The 14954-nt window shown below is 36.9% G+C and overlaps 1 protein-coding gene across 1 annotated transcript in view; it reads left to right on the top strand.

Moving 5' to 3' along the window:
• The first annotated feature begins 275 nt into the window (after positions 1–275).
• The window catches only part of INTU (inturned planar cell polarity protein), a 40361-nt gene continuing 25682 nt past the window's right edge, over positions 276–14954 (top strand). The window contains exons 1-2 of the mRNA XM_008936693.1: positions 276–856; positions 10327–10412. Coding sequence (XP_008934941.1) covers positions 379–856; positions 10327–10412 — 564 coding nt within the window. The 5' untranslated portion in view covers positions 276–378. The remainder of the gene's footprint in view (positions 857–10326; positions 10413–14954) is intronic.

The following is a 14954-nucleotide window of genomic DNA, read 5'->3' as shown; positions in this document are numbered from 1 at the left end:
CATTCTGCAATGGATGTTTTCCTGTAAGGCATTTTAAGAAATTCTTTTAACATCTGGGAGGGAAGTCTTTCCTTGGAAGTTTTTCCATCAGTTCTCCAAGAAGAGTTCTTATCTTCGTGACAATCTTAAAGCAGTTGAGCTTTCAATATTCAGGAGGCAATGTTGGGTTTTTTTTCATTATCCCCTGGCTACTTGAAGTAATCAGATGTCACTTGCATAGTAGTCTTATCAAAGCTCTCACTAATCATTCTACTTTCTTTCTTTCCCAGTGACCTTGAGCCTGAATGGTTGGACGGTGTGCAGAAAAATGGAGAATTGTTTTATTTAGAATTGAGTGAAAGTGAAGAAGAAGTTCTGCTTCAGAACACCTGTCCAGAAATGCCAGCAGTGAATCATGTCAGGTTTTGTGAAAATGAAGCTGAAGTTATTCAAGAGGGATCACGAAAAGAAAGAAAGTATGAACTAAAGAAATTGACCAAATTATTAAAAAAGAAGAATCTTTTATCAAAGCATTCTGGTAAGAAAGGCAGTGGAAGCTGTAATGTGCAGTCTGCTGGTCCTACTTCCATACTGAAACACCAGTCTGCTCAGAAAATGGGTGTCACTGTTCAGCAAAAATACAAAGATGTATGTGTTTATGTAAATCCCAGAAAACTCTGTGGTGCTGGAGAAGATGAGCAGCACAGGCTGCTGGAGGCTTTAGTAGGGATTGTCCATCAGTCTTCATGGAGCAGCAGAAGAGCAGAAAAACAAGGCAAGAAAGACAAAGTCATCAGAGGGATCAGTGAAGAGAAGCTTGTAGTACATGGCTTGGTGCCTGGTGGCTCAGCAGTGAAAACAGGTCAAATCTTGATTGGTAAGTAATCAAATGAATAGTTAATTTCTGCACTCTTCCCTGAAAATGAAGCTGGATGTTTGGTTTGGTTGGTTGGTTTGCTTGTTTTATTTTTTTTTTTTGAGGCAGCTGACTAGAATATTCCTCAGACATGGGCAATTACTTACAACAACTGTTCCTTTAGTTCTTGAGAGATTATTTTTTATGAGAGTCATTGCATCTGATGTTTTGTTTCCTATTCAATTTTACTATATTGGTAGTTTTAAGAAGATGTGACAAACTAGAAGATGTTAATATAGCAAGGAGATGACTGTCCTTTAGGCATACATGGAATGAGCAGCTTGAACTCAGAGCAACAGATACCCCACCATCTTTTATTTTAATGAAGAATTTTCTCAGAAGATAGCTAGGAGAGGAGAAAAGCTAGTCTGCCAAATATTGTGTTTTGTTTTCCTTCTTTTCCACACCATCCCCCTGAGATAAAAAGATTTACTGTATATGTTTTAAATGGATTTTGTACCATAAAAATGAGGAAAAAAAGTACAGAGTGAGGGAGATTCATATGTTACAAACTTTCTGCACAGCCTTGTTTGGATATTCCTCTGTTTAGCAAGTATAGCAGCTGCTTCTTCAGGAGTTGTGATCAGAAGGCTTCCAAATACATGGTGGCAGTGAGCCAGCAGAGCAGCTCTCCTTTGTGTTGGTTTGGCTCTTGTCAGATAGTTCCCTGAGCTGATGCAATGAAATAACCTGGCAGAAAATTTACCTAGAAGAAAAATGGCCTGTCTGGTTTTTGCTGGTGTAGGAAGTTAAACATGGGTCACAGAAAGTCTGACAAGCACCCGAGCATGAATAATGGAGGGGAATGAACTTCTGTGGCTGGTAGTGAATGAGCAGAAATACTCCCACTTCCAGCATCAAGAGGCCATTAAAAGAACTCTGCACCCACAAGTCCTCAACATCAGAGACAGTAAATGTGAGACAGCTTAGCCTACAGCTGTAAAGCTTGGAGGGTGGTTTAATTACCCTTGAAGCTGGTCCTTCATAGGGAGAGAGCAAAGATGTGATGTTGGTTAGAAGATGGTGAAAATCTTAACACTATAGTAGCACAGATGCCACAAAGTCAGCATGAGTGCTTTTGAAATTCTGGTATTGTGTGTGTAAAAAAGGCAAATCGTGCTCTGACAAGCTGATTCTTCTAGCACATGTTTTTGGTAGGGATGCTGAAGAATACTCCAGAGGGAAAATTGGATAACATTCAGATTTTACCAGAGACAACTGATTAGTCAAGAAGTGGGGGATGCAGACTGAGGGGGAGGGAGTTTCAGCTTGATCTACTTAATGGGATCTGATCTAATAATTGTAAGAGTGAGTATGTATAACTTGCAAGTTAATTTTGGGACACAAATTTGTGTGTAACTGTATGTTTGTAAGAGCAGCTGTGAAGTCAGAACAGTGTGGGCAATCACGAGACCCAGGAGATAAAGCTAATGGAGCTAAATGGAGATGGTGCTTCATCTACAGCACTTCATGCTTCCTGGAGCTAGTGAGGCAAAAACTGTTTCTCATTTTGTTTTAACTATAATAACATTTTAATTACCTAAAGAGTTCAGCAGTTTAATATGTCCTAGGCTATCATCAGCCAATATTGCCTTGTTTCTGTGCATTGGAAACAAATGCTTCTGAGCATACTGTAGTTACTGAGCTCTTAACTGGGAAAATGAGCTGTATTCTGTGCCAACAGTATAAGATGTATCATTTTCATATAAAAATACTTTCAAATTATATATCTATAGTGAACGCTGAGTACGCTGGAATTTTTATGTGGTGTCTAGAAATAGAGATCCTTTGCATAAATTAGATGCTCAGGTTTCTGTGTGAAGAATCAACAGTGAAAAGTTTTGTTACGGTCAAAAAAAATGTTTTCCTGCTTCTGCATTGCACATCATAAGATGACAGAGCTATGGTGTACACCAAGAGCCTGATCAGGAAGCAGCTGTAGTTGCTCAGATCCTCACAGGATCTGAAGTTGGACAGAAAGTTCAAGAAAAATATGGTAGAACTTTGTGTTGTTGTTGCTTTAAGTTTTAGGAATTCTGTTGTGGATTGTGGTAAGAGTCAGTAAAGAAGATTTCTGTGGTTGGTCTAAAACAGCAGGATTTGCACAGAAAGTCAGCAGCTTCTGGAGCCATCACAGATGAGGAGTAGCTGATCAGTAATGGCATGATGCCTGGTGGTGGGTTTGGTTATAACTTTGTTCATCTTCATTGACCTGCATATGCATAGATATTAAAAAACAAAACAACAGTTAATATTTTAATACCCTTCAATGGTGCACACTTTTTCTTAGAAGTCTCTTGTGAAGATAATACTAGGTATATTTTCTGTTATATACAAAGTAAATTTGTCAGTCATAAGTATGGTAGCCACTTAAGTGGCTGCCAGGATTGAATCGTAAGGGAAACTAAACTCTGTTCTTGTTTTTTTTCCACTCTGAATAAACAGTTACAAAGTTGTTATTGCTTTAACATTTTTTTAGTAGAAACAACTGTTTTTTCCCCCCTAAATAAGCGCTTTCCTCAGGTGGCTTCTTCAGTTTCTTCTGAAATATGAGTGCCTTATAGCTTTGAACACTTAAAACATCTGTTTATTATTTGTGCACTACACTTTAAATTTTTTAAGATTGCATATGGAAGCTGTAAGTTGTTGCTGTACTTTATTAAGCAAGTAGTATGCAGGCGCTGACCATATGAAAGTAAATACAACAGTTTTGCAAGCTAGAAAACCCTGCTGCTTTGTAACTCTGTAAAAAGTTGCCACTCTATCCATGTGTTCTATATCAGTTCAGTTATCTTTTTTACTTATATATTTAGCAGTTCAGCATCCAGCTTAAATTTTCGAAGCAAAAAAGCCCTCATTATTTGTTAATTTCTTGCTGTCACTTTAATTTTGGTTAAGATGAAATACAGTTGCTTTTATCTCATGCTTTTTAAGTGTTTTTTGTATTTTTGGCAAAACATTTTTCTTCCTTGAGTTCATTATTATGAACATGGAAAGCTTGGTCTGCTGTATAAAACTTTCTAGTCTTATCTTTGAGCATATCTTCAAAGATAAAAAGCTCCACTAAATATTCACTTTTAGATCTAGGCAAATAATGGTTATGATAGGAAATGCCATTATAATGTTATTTTTTAAAACTACATTTTTCCCCTCTTCAAATTTAAACCTATGCAATTCACGGCAGGGAATCTTCTTGTAACTGCAGATGATCCTCATCTTTACTACAGTCCAAAAGCGAAAGTAATTCCAGTGACACTGAAAATACAGGAAAGCTCTCTTCACTAGCACAGCATAATATTGTTACCCTCTTTGACATTATTTTCTGTTCCTATTGCTCTCATCACTGAATATCTCAACAGTCTATCTGAAATCTTTCACCTGATCAGTAGGTACAACTGTCAAAAAAATACAAAAACTACCCAGGGACAAGGATTAATCTTGAATGATAGTAAAGATGGGCTATAATAATCCAGTTTTGACCAAGTATTCAAAAGTTGCAGGCTGCTGTTTCAGTCTTCAGTTTAAAGGTCCACTGACAAATTGTTTTGTGTGGATTTCTAATCCAATAGATCTGACCTTATATGAGAAAGACGTTTTCTTTACTCGGGGAAAAACAAGCAATGTTTAAGTGTTAACCTTTGCTTATTTTAATAGTAAAAATGCAGATACTGCTGTTGGAGTTCAGAAGTTTTGGTAAACAAGGCCATACTTGGCTAGAAAGCCAAGTATATCTGTTAGACTTCTACAGCATAGACTAGTGCTTTAAAACAGAAATCCATTTACAAACATTAAGCAACTTGCAGTCATCTTCTGACAATCAAGAGTATATGCTATGTTTGTCATTTAGAGATCATGGAACTAAGAGTTCTGTCAGAAAAATGTCCTTGAAAGGACCAAAATACTTCAAGAGTTAGAGATTTTCAGGAGGAATTGCCATATATGGTGTACTCATTGAAGAGGCTTTCCAAAGTTGAGAGGTTGGGCACGCAAGATAGAAACACAGAGCTTGTGTAAGCTTTGCTGGGTTCTCACTGTGGGGTTTGGGATGTCACTTATGTTCTTTTAGTCTCCTCTTGAAGCATAACAGCATTGGTTTGGGTAAAAGCAGCCTGCTAACATATAAAACAAGTAATTGATCTGGCTTTCTTCAGTAGAATGTGTTCCATACTTTGCCTTTTTTGGAAAGGAATATGTGAACATATCTAAGTACTTCCACCAAGTCATTACTAAGAACAGAGGAAACTAATTATCAGGATTTCATTTAAAAGAGTATCCTCAGTCCTCTCCCATGTGAACAATGTGGTTCTGATTTTAATTCAGCCTAAAATGTTAACTTCCCATCATAGTATGGAAGGTGGTACTCACCAATCAGTGTCCTCCAGCTTAATGCAAAGATCTAATTTGAGAAATGGTGCTTGCAGGTTTATCTCGGTGGGATGGCTGTTTTAAGTCTTGTGCCTCATGTGGTGAAGCAATAGGCAGTTCTGAAATAAACATTTTGGGGTTGCCAGCAGTCCCAAAGACTTTTCTAGACTTCGTCTTTAAAAAACCAGCAATAATTTCATCAACTGTATGCAGATTAAGTGTTTGAGATTAATATTCACTGTTTGTAGCTATCAGTGAGTGGATGTGAGAATTCTTTTCTAATGAGAAGATGGAAAGACAGAGCAAAGAAAACAGGAAAGAATTTCTGCCTTTTTCCTCTCTCCATTTCATCACTCTAGTAAGAATTCATTTCTGCTTGGCATTGTGTGGAGAACCTATATAGACATCTTATAAGTGTCTTTGTGGACTGAAAATCTTTTTATCAAAAGCTTGATTATTCACTATTCTGGATTTTTTTAAAAAAACTTAACTTTATTCCTTCAGGAGAAGGACATGTATTTTTCCAAAGACAAATTGATTGGCTAGAGGTGTGATATCCTGGAGCTACCTGAAGAAAATGTATTGTCTAAAAATGGAACTGAGTGAGACTTTGTTCTAACATTCTTCATCTTCTAACATATGTTGACTTTTATGACAGACAGTAGTGACCTTACTGCTGGTAGAAATGCAAGCAAAAAGTGCTATTCTATATAGCACTATACAGTAAATTTTTTGTATACAGTCATGTTGCTGAAAAAGCTAAAAAGTCCAGAATTTTACATTATTTTGTATCAGGCTTAAAAACATTTCATGCAGATGTCTGTTTCTTGTCTATGTAAGTATATACATCTACTTCAGCAAAAGGAAGAAGTTCACTTTCATCTCTGTGCTTAAGAAAAGTCAGCTGGAGGGGGTTTTTCACCCACTTCCTAGAGCACAAGAATGACTGAAAAATGTATTTGCATTACCATCGGTATAACTTTGTTCTCCCTGCTAGTGAAATGTCTCTCTACATGTGAAATTCAGCTGTGTTTTAGTCCAGGAAAATTTGACTTAACTCTGCAAACAATCAGGTTAGATCAATGTAAACAGTTTCAAGTAGCGTTTACCCTTTTATTTAATTTGAGCTGAACTGATTAAGCAGTAAGTGAAATTAGATTTAACTTCATATATTGGTGCTATTTTTTTGACAGAGTTAATGTCAGTCTTGCTTTCTGTAAGATTTTTACACCTCTAGAGAGGAGGAACCAATTCTCAAGAATGAGTGTGGAAGTGACACTAACAAAGGAACACTTGCACATACAAACTCTTCTCTTGGCATTCATTATGGTACTGGGTAAATCCTGTGGTCACGTTCTGCTTTAGGATATTCCATGTTCATAATTTTGCATACTTCCTATTGTGCCAGTGATGTCTTTCATCCTCTTACTTCATAGTCTTTATTCTTTGAGTGCTGTTGTGTTTGGCAAAAAAGAAAAGAAGGAAAAAACACAAACACTCCGCCCCAAGTTCTGGAAAGTCCACACTGATAAACATAGATTTTTGTCAGTTGCATATGAAGTTTCAGTTCTCTAATAGTGATTAAAGCATTTTCTGGCAAAATGAAGGCAGCTTTCCAGGACTGCTTTGGCTGTGTCTTCTGGAAAGCTGTTCCATTTACAGCATATGATTACATTTTTACAAATTGGGTGGAGTAAATATTTACTGCTGCATTGAAGGTTTTACATGTGTACCTTAAGCAGCAAATAAACAAAACACTTTGAGTATATAAGATGCAAATACTGATTTATCTTCTCCTTTCAAAATGTCTTTGTGTGTTCCACCCTGGGAGATGTGGTTCAAAAATAGCCCCTTAGGTGCTCGGGTGCCTATGTCTGCAGAGAATTTGTGGAGTGTGTTTGAATGGCTTTCTGGACTGTTGTCTTCAGAAAGGAATTCAAAAGGTCTGTAGTAAAACAAACAGAGCACAAACAACTCTTGTTTAAACAGGGCTCCAGATGAGTACAAGAGCAATTTATGCTATCTCTTGTATTTGTGAATGATGATCTTTATACAGTCTTCTTCAGCAGGGAACATAGTGAATTTGTTTATAATTTCTTGTTATAGTAGAGCAGTCTGAAAGCTCTGCTTTTGATTACAAATTTTCAAGTCCTGAGGCTCTGGCATGGGCTTACTGAGTTGCTTTTAAGTGCTGTTTAACATTCAACTTTCCCATCTTTGAATTGCTGCTATGTTGTAGATTTAGTAGGCTAAAACTTCACTGTGCTATATAGCAAGAAACAAAGAGGTTAGAGACAGTCCTATTATTACTTGAAATAGGAAAGGGGAAAAAAAAATTAATTCCAAGAAATGGTAACATTTTTGTGTTTATAATAAAACTTAACTTATCTTGAGTTTGCTGTAAGAAAGATGAGGAATGAGTTTTCCTTTGATGTAAAACAACAGGAGTTGATTGTTGGTTAGTATATTAAAAAGAAACATTACTTGTATTTTGAGGGGAGTCTGTATTTCCTCACTGATGGTTAGTTAAGAAGAATGTTCTTTCTTGTTGACCTTAGTTGTGTTTTACGCTGATTCTGAGCAATCAACGTAGTACCTAGGAAGAATTCCAGTTGTATTAGATGGTATTTGAGAAGGTAGAAGATCGAAATAATGATAAACTGGGAATTCTTCTAAACTTGTGGATGCTGTTGTCTTTACTAGTTTCTCAGAAAATGGAGAGAACTTAGAGAGACAGATTCTGCTTTTCCTTAGTGTGCACATCATTATCATCACTGTGTTAGTTTGAACTGAGGAAGTCTTGTCCCTCTGAAACTTGAAATGTTTACTGAATCTTACAGTTGTTCACGGCTTTGCTTCTGCAGCTGAGCACATTTTTTTTTGCCAAGTCAAGGCTTAAAATATGCTTAGACTAACATGCATATTTGCTACAAATCCATATCCTTTTTCTAATCTCTTTATGTTGCCTGGAAGAGTGATGGGCCTGCTAGCTGAGAATTCCTCTCCTGCAGGTGCAGCTGAGTGTACTGCTGCCTCTAGCTTTCCACATGTCCTGCTGCAGCAAAGGGCACGTGTCACCACTGCAGCTTCTTCCCTGGGTGATCGGGAACTCACAGAATTCCCTGAGCACATTTTTCCCTGAGAAAATAGAGTTCCTCAGTCAATGCCAGTCACTGTCTGCAGTTAAACCACGACAATGACCTTGGTATCAAGTCACTTTCAACTTTAAGTAAGAAGGCAATGCCTTTTCTTTATCTCCCTTCCCTACAGACAGAAGATATAAGCTGGAAATGAATCAAGTTTTTCACCCAATAGGGCAGAAAGCAGAGATGACTGACAGTGACACCAAAGAAAATCAAGTAAAAAATAAGGCCTGCTTTTTTTACTCTGAAGTTGAATATCCTAATCAACCATCAAGCCTCCTATATCCTGATGCCATTGGCAGTCAGTTAATATAGTTCTTTTCATAAATTTATTTCCTAATGTATCTAGATGTTGTGTTTGTCATATTTTGTGTTACTTAGTTACCTTCTTGAGACTGAATCTATTATTAATTTCATTACATTTTTGTTATTCCAGTAATATTTATTGGTTTATTCCACTATGATTATATAGTGTTTCTTTTATACTGAAAAATGCTTCCAACTTTGAATGCTGTCATTAGAGAAACCATGAAGGACTGTCCTTTTAGTGACAGTTTTTCTGACTTAGATTCAACCTAAAATAACACCTTAAGCATTGGACTGATGTTCTAAATTGCCAGCTTAAGTAATTTAATCTTTTCTTACGGCTCTGTATCCTTTTGTTACTGCTGCTGCTATTTTTTTCCTGAAAGCAGATGAATGGCTAAAAAACTTCTATTTTTACTTTTCAATTCCTATTCCTTTTGACAGATCTAAGTAGTTTTACCTTTTGATGTTATTTTAGCTTTATTTTTTCTAACTTCACAGATGTTTGATTTTGAGTTGGTTTTTTTTTCACTGGCCTCTCTTATCCTTCTTCCATACTCTGGGCTTAAACAGGCATCTTTTTGAGGGGGTGAGGCAGAAGTTAGCAACTAATAATTACCAGGATACTTTTCAGGAGTATTTTCCCTTCATTTCAGATACAAATCTGTTTGATTTTTTGTCCTTTGAACTTCAGTGTGTATTTTAAGTTTATAAATTCTAATCTGGTTCTGTTTTGTTTTGTAACTAGTGCCTTTAACTGTAAATGGAAAAGGTTTGAAAAGTTTAAGACTTTTTCTTTGAGATCCTGGGGTTCTTCCCATTTCCAGTAATGGGAGAAGAGTCAGTTTTAGAAAATGCATGCAGCCATTAGTCTGGAAGAATTGGCAGATAAAAGCATGAAGAGAGCAGAATAAGAATAAATAGCAGTGGGCAAGGCATGGAGAAGAGAAAGGACTGATGTGTGGTGTGGCTTGAGAGGCAAAGGAGGTGTAGGGATGAAATGAGGAAGAGTGAATGATTTTCTGCTAGTTTAGTGAGCTAAGATGAGTTACTAGTACACACAGTAACTGCCAGGATTGCTTCAAAGAGAAGGGCTCAGGGGCAGAGGGATTCTCCCATTGTTAGGCTCAGCCAACACTTGAAACCTTTGGTGTAGGTGATGGTCTAAAATTTGTGAGCTACGGGAAGAGTGACTTTTGGAGTGCATTTAGCAACAGCAGTGTTTCTGTCCATGGAGGTAGCAGTGGAGAAAGACTGGCAGGTGAGCAGAGATGGGTTTGGAGAGGAAAAAACTAATTCTTGGGCATAACTTGATTTGTGAGGTTGTTGGGTTTTCTGATGGAGTAACAAGAGAGATGTAATACTGCATAGAGGGGGAGAGGCTCTGACAGTTACTTTTGTGAAATTACACAAGCATGGCAGTAAGGCTTTAAGAGCACTGAGGCAATATACGAATGTGGCTAAACATAAATGTTGCATGTAGAAACCATCTACTTAAATGTAACAAAAGGACATTTATGATTGTTTGAATGTTATATTAATTTTTAAACCAAAACACTATTTGGCTTTGTATCATACTATCTAACTTTCTCGTGCTTTTGTCTGTTTTCTCTCCAGGAGATACTCTAGTTGCTGTAAATGATGTTGACGTGAATTGTGAAAACATAGAAAGGGTTTTGTCTTGCATTCCAGGTCCTATGCAGGTACAGTAGTTTAACATTTATTCCAAATGTCCTCTGTAAAAATTAATACTGTCTTTAGCCTTTTTTCCTCAGGAAGCAGAACGTAGGTAGTCTGTTTCTTCAGACATCCCTATCTACTTTTTAAACACATTGGTTGACATCAGTCAAGCTTGGAGTAGAAATGCAGCAATGTTTTAATGCCTTGCTCCTGCTGGGTAGCAGGGTTGGAGATGTGCCATCTGGCAACAGCATGTAAGAAGCAAGATATTGATGTCTAATTTAAAAATAAATATGTCAAGTGCAGAATAGTAGTGGCTTTTTTTGTGAATTACTGTCCTTAAAATGGCAATAATTGCTATGGAAATAGTTGAATAATTATCTCTTCATTAGTATAAGACCTGCAAACCACAAGAGTAAAAAGAAGTCTGAATTAACAAGTAGCACTACTAAAGACATTTAAGAGCATTTACATTAAGTGATTTATACTACTTTCATATTTAAGTAGAACAATAAATTCATAAATATTTAAGAGCTTTTGGATTAAATACTTTTAAGATCTTCCGAAACTGGACAGCGATGAACATTGGTAAAATAATAAAAATCTATTTAAAAACCCAAACCTCAACAAACACCAAAACCAAACTGATGTGGTGAATAATGTTTCTTCCACCCAAACCTACTGCATGTATCTTCTAACTCAATAATAATTTTGGAGCTATAATGAAGAATTAAATAAAAATAAAGTATTAGATAGCTATCCCATAATTAAATCAGAAGAGTGTTAATTACTTATGAGATTAGTAGTGTAAAATAAAGTATTTTGAGGTATTCTGCTTAAATCTACTTCCTGGTGGACAGGAAGACAAGGTAAAAGTTTCAGCTTAGAGATAGGAGATAGAGTAGGTTAAAATTCTAGTGTCTCTTACAGTATGTCTGTAACCTCTTGGGAATTCTTCAGATAGAATATACGAGGTGGTAATAACAGAAATGTTCTATTGTCTAGAGATAAAATTCCCACTTCTTTTTATATTTTGTTAAACATGCTTCTGTTCACAACTTAGGTAGTGTAAGTGCCTGTGGAACTACATCTGCAGCTGCAGTAAGATGGAGTGCTAGTATGTCAGTTTAGGAAGTTTTCCAACATACTTGATGGTATGAAGCTTGCCTAAGCTACCAGAGTTGTGGTCAGGTATTGGCAGAGCTCCATAGTAGAAAAAGCTTGTCTTGCCTATCTTTGACCAAATATGGAGTTGCTGTAACTGTTATTAAATACATAATGATTAAAAAAGCAGAGATTATATAGTGTATTTAATTGTATCCTTGCTCAATTAGCGTTTACATATTGCTTGTTGCTAAAATGCAGTGCAGCCCTTCACATAGTAGTTACTTTCAATGCAACGTTAACGTTTACGTTGCCAGTAAATCTGTCAAGTAGACAGCGATTACTTGAAATGTGTAACTGTTTGTCATGTTGGCTTTCCAAAACCTTTTATTAAAGTGCAATTACTCCTTTTTTACTGTGCAGTTTGAGTCAAGCCAGAAGAGTGATTGCTGAAATAGACCAGTGGAGAATTTAAATACAGAGTTCTGGGTTTTTTTGCGGTGTAGAACACTGCTCGTGCTGCTGAAGAAACAGAGGGTTGTTGTTTCTGAGATTTAGTAATAAAGACAGCTGTTACACAAGCAAAATTGTTAATTCGTTCTCATTCATCATATGTTGTAAAATATCAAAAAAGATGCAGTTAAAAGCTCTTTTACTGTAGTTACCAGTTATTTCTGTAAGTTAAGTTGCTGCTGTTCTGGATTCAGTGTTAAAAATTACTGGAAATAATTTCAAAAACTACCCACCTAGATTGTGTCAGTAGCAGCATGTGGCAGAGCTTCTCTCCTTATTATTAATGTTTCCAGAATTTTGTTTTCCTTACCTCAGTTTAGGCATACTAGCTTCTGAGTAATAGAAGTCCAAACACTATGTTGGGTGGGGGTTTTTTTGTTCTTTTTTTTGTTTGCGGTTTTGTTTTGTTAATTAATGGCAGAACTGTTCCTGTTTGGGTGCTTGCACATCACCTCAGAAGTCCTGATTCTGATTAAAGCATTGGACATGTTGTTTAGAAGTTCTGCAGCACTCACGGAATGGAACAGGCCACAGTATACCCCTCAATCAACACTTGAGATAGTACGATAAAGTTATATGCTGCAGTCTACCCAATTTTACAGTTCTGTAATCAAAATAGCTGCTGTTTCCTAGCACCACAAGACAGAAAAGACAGAATAGGAAGGGGAAGATACACTAAAAATTTATACTGTTCCTTACCTTGATACTGTGAAGTTGCAGAACCATTTTACCCAAAACTTTCTAAAAATATTCAGCCTGAGGCAGACATACAGAATCAGAAATTTCAGCCTGAAATGTTGAGTTGCAGTTCTGCAAACCATAAGTACATGGAAAACCCAGACTTAAAACAGGAAATGGCAGGCAATCTTAAAAGGGCAGGCAATGCCACCAGCTCTGTCTATAATAAAATCCATATTCTAAGACAGATAAACAGCAGGCATGCCTTTCTGGCTCAGACCAGTGATCTACCAGCTACATTTTCTGTTTCTTACACTGACAAATGTTTGAGTAGAGAGTATTAAGAAACAAGTTAAATACCAAGTGACCTTATCATCATACTTCTCCAGCTTCTGCTGGTCAATAGTTAGGGACTTGTTGGATCACTTACAGGTTGGTACCTTCTTTTTTTAACCTAGTTGTTAAAATTCCTTTGACCTCCACAGGATCCTGTAGCAGTAATTGGCATCACTGATGTGCATTATGTTTATTTATAGTTGGTTTTCAAACTGCCACCTAAACAAGTGCACTTCATACCCACAAGTTCCCGTGTTATGAGGAGTAGTTAACTGTCCATGTCTTATTCTTCATATTATTCCATGATTTTGGAAAGCTCTGTCATGTTCTGCTTCTGTTGCATCTTTTCCAAGCTGAAAAATCCCCATCTGCATGCCTCATAGTTCACTGCTACCATCACCTTCATCAGCACGTACTTGCAGTTTCATTAAATTCTTTTTGGGAACTATTCTACATATTGAGGACATGTGTATGCTACATATTTATAGAATGGAACACAGATATTGACTGTGCTTTCCCCATTCTTAATTTCCTTTTCTGTTTTCTGCTGTGCGTTTTTTCTGTAGCTGAGAAAGATTTCACAGTCAGTATTTACACAAGGGTACTTCAGTAGTCAAATATGTAATCAAATCCTGTATCATTTTCTATTACAGCATTTTCTAGGCTAAATGCCATTTTTCACAGTATAAGGCAGGAAATAGATAAGAAGTTGGACAAAAGTAGGGAAGAATAGAGAATGTCATGTTTCAAATTGTTAGAATCAACAAGATTTGAAAGGAACATGTAGTCAAATTGTGGAGAGAGGTCTTTCAAAGTACAGTGACTTTTCATCTAAGAGGTGTGGTATTGCCCACAGTGATGTGGGAGGCAGCATGAGTGCCTTCAGGAGAGGGGAGAGTTAAAGTTCTGTTTGGCCCAGTTTGTTTTGAGCTCTTGCCTGGAGGACCATATGAGTATGTCTCTAAGACAAGACAGACTGAGTTTGGGTTTGGTTTTTGTTTGTTTTTGTTTTGTTTTTTTTAATTCAGAGACTAAAAGATAGTCTGCAGCAGAAATTACATCTGTGTGTCATTGGTGTAGAGAATGTAGCCTAAGTGTCATCAATAAGTGTCCACAGAGAAGATGTCGAAGAGAAGAAACTATTGAGCCTTGAGGAAGGCTTGCAAGAAGTTAAACAGAGTATGAGGAAAATCCTCTGAAATACATGCAGGTGGTGTGATGAAGGAGGATGGGGTCACAGAATGCCAGAAAAGAAAACACGTATCTATAAAGCTGTGAATAGTCAAGTTACTGGGTCTTAAAAAGCGCTTCAGAGAAGAATGTTTCTGCTCCTCTAAGTCCTGCTAACATGCAGTGTAATGAATCAAAACTGCAATGAAGAGAGAGCAAGGGATGAGTTGCTGTCAGAAATGAAGTGGTAGCACATGACAGGAGAGGAGGATTGAGTGCAAGGCATTTCCAGAGAACAGAAAAAGAGCAAAAAGCTGATAGCAGCCAAAATAGGAGAGGAAAAGATTGATGAGAAGTGTTGGGAAGGAGTAGGTTGGAATGGGAAGGTGGCAGCCAGTGACACAGTGTTGTAGAGCTGGAAGAGACGATGGCACCTCTCTCTGATCTAGTTTGATAGGCAGTGGGTGTTTTAAAGCATCATTATTCCTTGTTGGCACTCTTGAATTACGTATATACACATACACAACTATGAAAACGTCAATTATCTATATTGAAATGTATGAATTATCTCTGTGTGGGTTTTCCAAATTTATTGCAACGGGGAAAATATAAACCTTTTTTGTTGCATCAATCATTGGGCTAAACTGCAATTGATTTTAAAGACAAGTAAGAGTTGGTGTGTTGTATTATGTTTAGAACTTCCCAGTCAGCAGGCTTGTTAAGGATACCTTAAGGCAGGTAAACAATCTTGGAGTAAAAACATA

The sequence above is a fragment of the Merops nubicus genome, unplaced genomic scaffold, assembly GCF_000691845.1.
Source record: "Merops nubicus isolate BGI_N331 unplaced genomic scaffold, ASM69184v1 scaffold30403, whole genome shotgun sequence".
NCBI classification, from domain to species: Eukaryota; Metazoa; Chordata; class Aves; order Coraciiformes; family Meropidae; genus Merops; species Merops nubicus.
This window is presented reverse-complemented; position numbering and strand designations above follow the sequence as displayed.